The sequence below is a fragment of the Melospiza melodia genome, chromosome 2 (assembly GCF_035770615.1).
Source record: "Melospiza melodia melodia isolate bMelMel2 chromosome 2, bMelMel2.pri, whole genome shotgun sequence".
Lineage (NCBI taxonomy): Eukaryota > Metazoa > Chordata > Aves > Passeriformes > Passerellidae > Melospiza > Melospiza melodia.
This window is the reverse complement of record NC_086195.1, coordinates 126,236,375-126,242,374: the sequence shown is the minus strand read 5'-3', so window position 1 is coordinate 126,242,374 and position 6,000 is coordinate 126,236,375. Positions and strand designations below refer to the sequence as shown.

General features: G+C 38.1%; 1 protein-coding gene across 4 annotated transcripts in view; it reads left to right on the top strand.

The window, feature by feature from the left end:
* The first annotated feature begins 657 nt into the window (after positions 1-657).
* MCF2L (MCF.2 cell line derived transforming sequence like) overlaps positions 658-6,000 on the top strand; it is a 146,832-nt gene continuing 141,489 nt past the window's right edge. For 3 of the 4 annotated variants that reach the window (XM_063149931.1, XM_063149928.1, XM_063149939.1), the window contains exon 1: positions 658-856. In XM_063149931.1, coding sequence (XP_063006001.1) covers positions 679-856 — 178 coding nt within the window. In that variant the 5' untranslated portion in view covers positions 658-678. The remainder of the gene's footprint in view (positions 857-6,000) is intronic. The other variant, XM_063149940.1, reaches the window with a different exon arrangement.

Sequence of the window (6,000 nt, the reverse complement as noted above, 5' to 3'; positions counted from 1 at the left end):
GCTCCTTCTAGGCTAAGGGAACTCTTGCTGCTTCCTTCTGCTCAGGAAGAGGGCAGCAGTGAAGGACCTGGGTGCTGTGTCAGAAACCAAAGCTGGTCTTCTTGCCGGATTTCAAGTGGCAAGGTTTCATTCAGTTAATTTGTTTATGAAAATTTTGAACTGTATTTTCAGCCTCCCATATAATGCCAATTGTAGTATCTTGTCCTCTTTTGTCATTATTTTTTTTCTTTCACATTTTGACAACCCATGTTCTGGTGTGTTCTTTCACCTAGTTAAACTTGGCTTTAGATAAACTTGGCTTTTAAGATAAATATTGACTTGTTCTGTGAAAAATACAGAGAAATAATGATTTTTTTTTGCTTTTATGCAGATCACATGTGATTTGATACTTGTATGCAGGGTTTTTGTGGGGTTTTTTTATGTTAGCTTCCTGACCTTTGATATAAGCATTTTGAGAGATTACAGGGAACTCAAGCTTTTTACTTTGGGTACTATACCATGGAAGACTATTGTAAACAGTGTATTTTTTCTTCAAATCAAAGATATGATAATTTGTATGCAATTGTTATCCTTAGCATTTGAGCCCCTTCTTTCAAGTAGCTAGATTTTTCCTTATGTTTTGCAGAAAACAATTTTCTGTTTCTTGTTGTATTTCAGAAATCAGCTCACGGAGTTTTCATGTCTGACTACTGGTATCGGACCCTGCTTCTGTGCAAAGAAACTGGAAGCTGCAACTGTTTTGCAACAGCCAACCAGCCTAATGAAGAGAAAGAAGAAGATACCAGCCATCAGGTTGTGGTGTCAGATACCATACAGCTTGTGCAAGATAAGCAGGAGGTGACAGAAATCATGGCAGGTGAGAAAAATATGGCATATTTTGAAACTGGCGGGCTGGCTGCCAGACTGTTAAGAAGAGGACAGATGTCTTCAAGAATTTTAGCATTTGTGTCTCATCTCTAGCAATGAGAGTAGGACAGGGAGCCCAGGAAAAGGAATAGCTGAGCATTCACTGGAGGGGGCTGATGTCACCACGAAAACAAATGTTTAATAGCAGCCAGTGAAAACCTGCACTTGGGAGGACTGATGCTTCTTATAAGGAATTAAAATCATTCAGTGAATTAATTGTTTAGCAAAAAATAGCCATCCCAGAGAAACCTGACCTACCTTCTGTAGGAAGGACTTGGTATTTGTGCACCATCCTATAGTTTTAAAATCATAGTTTTGAGAAACTGCTGAGAAGCAAGTAAAAAATACCTCTGCACCATATCACAGTACTTCTGTTGCTGTGGGCCATAAGCAGAAAACTGTATTGAGTGCTAGTTTATGGTTTCTGGGATTGAGCATATCTTTTTTTTTACTGTACCATCTGATCTTATATTTACCCATGCAGGACATTGTCACATAGTTCATGTATGAATAGAAGCTTTTCCATGGTACTAGTGCAGATGGACAGAAATTTTATAATTTGATTAGCAATTGCATCTGATGGCATTTGGTCTTTATTAACACATCTTCATTTCATTTTGAAAAATGTTTTTATAAAGCCTCCTATGTAATTAAATTAATTAGGTAATTAAATACCTAAATATATTTATGCAAACCTCTTTAAGCTGGAAAGATGTTCCAAAACTGGAAAGGTGGAATTCACTAAAATACAGTTTTGCATTAAATGCACAATTATAAAACAGGATATGACTCCTTTGTCCTAGCTGGAATGAACTAATGATGTTGTTACTGCAGAATGATTCATAGTCTGCTCTGACTTAACAGGAAGCAGTGATTAGAGTAATCATTCTGCTTTTGTACCAGTGATGTCTCAGCTAGAAGGAGGTTTCTTTTGAAGGCAACAAGGAAAGATGCAAAAAACCCTGCAGTAATTCCAGAGGATGATGTCAGGGTTGATCAGATATGATTTCTGTGGAAATAAGGTGTGTGTATCTAGACTACAAGAGAAAACTGAAGGGAAATCACACATATTCTGACTTTCTAGCAGAGATCCATGCTGCTTATGGAAGGTGAATATTTACTTGTTTCAATTTTCTTGTTGTCCCTAACCATTAGAATAGGAGCAAGAAAAAGTGAACTTGATTCCTGCAGAGAAGATTGAGACCTAATTGGGGCAGTTGTTAAACAGACTAGTTAAAGAATTTGTGCAGTCTCTAGCTTGTTCCTAATGAAGCCTCTAGTGAAACAAGCCAGTGCTGGAGGTGAGCTGGGTGTACTTGATTCCATCTCAGTGATTTAAGCCAGGCTTACAGCACTGTGCTTCTGTGGTAGAAGAAGAAACAAAGAAGTCCTGGGAAGGCAGCCCTGGAGTAGGAAGACAGGTAGGAAAGATGGTTCTCTATTGTGTCATCTGCAGGGTTTCAACAAATGGGAAATTGCTTCTTCCCCTCCCCAGAAATACAGGGGAGAGCTGTGTTGGGTTCAAAGTTGCATGTTTAGTCTCTGCTGAAGTGTCAGTGAATCAGTTCTTGACTGCTTTATCAACAAGGGAAGCTTAGTAAACTGCAGGGGTTAAAATGAAAGCAGTGAAGGCAGACCAGGAGCTGAATTTAGAGCTGTACTTCATAGGCATGAGGTTGCCTATATTAGCCTGCACATACTTGACTATGCTAATTTCATCTTTTAGCTGTGGCTGCTGCCCTTCTATCACTGCAGTGTATGTAAAAGGGACATGAGGTTTAGTGGAAAAAGTTCTGAACTAAGTTTCCTGGCCTGAGAAGTAGCAGATCTTTCATTGGGGATTCATCCATGTCTGGCCTGACAGCTGAATTGCAAGCCAGTAATTGAAACTGCAAAGCACATGATGATACTCTTTATCCCTGGAAAAAGTGGGATGTAGTTCAAAAAAAGGTATGTTTGTTGTCTTTTGACTTGAAGACAGCAGTGTGTAGATTGGGAAAGGAGCTTTCCCAGAAACAGGCAGACTCTACAAGAGAAACTTAGTGGTAGATAATTTTCTGCTAAAGTTCATAAACTGTAGTAAATGAAGTATGAAAGGTTTTCTGTGCCATGTTTAATACTGTTGTTGCTAGTATTGAGGATTGACTGAATCATTGTTTGTGGATATTTTAATGGGGTTTGATTTTTAACAGATCATTGCTCTTAATTCATGCAATTTTCATCTTGAGATTTTCTAACTTTATCAAGGGACTGCTAAAAAGAGTCTGGTCTGAAAAGAGGTAATGTGGTAAACATTTAAAATGAGAAGATGTTTTACTCTATTTTAATACTTACTCAAATATGTATTTCAAGAAAACAAGGAGGTAGTTTTTCTATTGGTGAAGGGAGCCATAGTGCTTTGTTCTGTGAAACTAATCCTTAGAGTCTTCTCATGGGAAAGAGAGATGCTGCCATGGAAGATAATGTTGGAGTCTTCTCTCTTGTTATTTTTGACTTCTGAAAGCAAATGTGAGGGGTGTTAGTCTCCCATGCAGACTAATAATACTGTATGATGGAGAGCATCTTTGTGCTTTTATTTAAACCATATGTTGCTGTTGCTGAAGTTTTAATTCCCTCTCCCTCCCCAGGAACTCATCTGCTGTGCTGTTGATACTTTATTAACAGCAATATTTTTACTGCAGTGTCCTCCTAGAAGTTATAATTAATATCAGGTCTTCATTGTGTCTGTGAGTACACACACAGAGAGAAGATACTGCATCTTGAAAGCTTTAAGAGTTGAGCTTGAAAGTGATATATGAACCAGCATGCAAAATTCAGCTTGGGGCAGAGCACAAGTTGAGATGGGAACCTCATAGCATCAGACCAACTTGTGTGCACTCTTGCCTCAATTCAAATGCTGTGTGTAATTCAGCCTTCCTTCTCCTGTCTTCAGCACAGCCTGAAAAATGGAAAGATACTGGAAATGAATGGAGGCATGGAAGGCAATAATGAGTCTTTACTAATAATCATAAAAAAATTAGAATTTAGTATTTCTGTATTTTCTCAGTGCCTGTTATGTTGTTCTACCTGTGTGGCATTGGATTGAGGAGTGATGTGCATGGAGGCCTATTTACATACAGCAATTGTTATTTATTTTCTCTCTCCCTTCAAATGGTTGACACCTTTTATTTGTTTGGATTTTTTTTTTCCCTGTTCAGTTCAGGTCTGTTTGGAATATAATCTTTTCTTGCAGGGGTTTTTAGCCTCCTGCCATGATGCAGCAGAGGAAACTTCTGGTGATCTTAGGAGCTGTAGTTGCTGAAGTAGTAGCAAATAGCCATGAGGGTGCTACAGTCAAAGCTTTTACAAAAGTAAAGGGACTATCATGACTCTGCCCAGGTTTTGAAGAATCCAAGAATGCAGGTAATAACTGACTGCAGTCTGAAGTCTCCTTAATCCAAGCCTACCTAAGATGACATACTTAAGGTGTAGGAAAATATTTTTAAATTATTTTAAATTACAAAATGTGTGTCATTTTATCAATTTACCTGATTGTTGACATTTTTGCACCTGAAATCACAAGGCAGCTGAAAAGACAGCAAAATGACTGTGATGTGCCAATTCCAACCCTTGTAGCAGTGCTGCAAAGCACAAAATCAGCTGTTGCACTCACAGGCACTTGAAATGCTCGTCTGTTGCACTCATGCTCTTTGAAAGAAATATGCGTGGGATCATCTCAAAATGTTAAATTGCATTGTTTTCCATACATAAACACCTTTTAGGTACTTCTCAGTGGCATTCCTGAAGGTAACAGCTTTAACTGAATTATATACATCTGAGACATGACAGGCACAGGATGTGCAGGTTACATTATCAAGATCGCTGATGACTCATCACCTGCATCAGAAGAGGGGAAAAAACAGCATTTCTCTTAAACACTTGTATGTCTGGTAACTTCAGTTATACTCAGAACCCCTAGTATAACTTCAGCTACATGTATTAGCCCTTTGCTTCCACTAGTCAGAACTGTGTAAATACAAGATTTCAAAAATAATGTGCAAGGGAAACATTGTGGGTATTCATTGTTACAATAACTATACTGTTTCAAATTAAGTGACTTCAGAAAAACAGTGGTTAATGCTGTTTCTATTGAGTCCTTTCTATTCCTTGATAGTGTACAAAGGCAACCTTTAAAAATCTTAATTTACAATGAAGAAACTGTAATCTATCTCTTAGAAGCTGCTTTTATTGGTAGCTAGAAGAGTGTCATTGCATTTTTGGGGAGAAGTCTTTAATTTATGCAATATATGTAGAAAGGTCCTTGATTCTTGGAGTTGTTTTATATTCTCCATGAAGCTTTATCAGATTTGATGCCTTACCAGAAGTTTAATTTTAAGTAGCAGAGTTGTGTACATTGCAGTATGCTTCCACTAACAACTTTATGAAAAACTTTCTTTGCGGGGGATAACTTATAAACTAGATTGGTACAGCTAGAAGATACATGTGAAAAATGAGGCTATGAATATCATACTGAGTATTTTCTATGAGGTTGTTTGCATACACAAAAAAAATAGTGTCAACACCAAGATACGTGAGGCAATTGAAGATTTCCTCTTTGTTAGAATTCCAGAGGCATCTACAAGATCACTTTGTTTCATGAGTGTGACACCAATGTACTTTCATTAACATTGGTACATCTTCTGTGAAATGCAGATGCCATTACAGACTCCTCAGCCTCAGTCTGCTTTTCAGTTGTGCAGGTGCTAAATAGCCCATGACCTTTTTTACCTTTAAATACAAGCCAACTAGGGCAGGAGTCTCTAAGCCATAATACACAAGCCACTTAGCGATACAGGTCCAGCACGTAGCTGGGAGCTATTGTTGTCCCTGGTGGCATCTGTCACAATGCTCAAGGAGGGGGAACCTGGGATTTGTTTTCTTTTTTTAAGAACACATATCTGAGCTCAACACAGTTTTTTGGCAGAAAAGGCTATTTGTTTTGCAGTGCACTTTTCTTCATCTCCTTGGTATCAGTGGGTTGCCCTTTAAAGACTGGTTGTGTTTTGCTGTGGAGCTTATAAGAAAATCATGTAGAGCTTTCTGTTTGGTACTAGT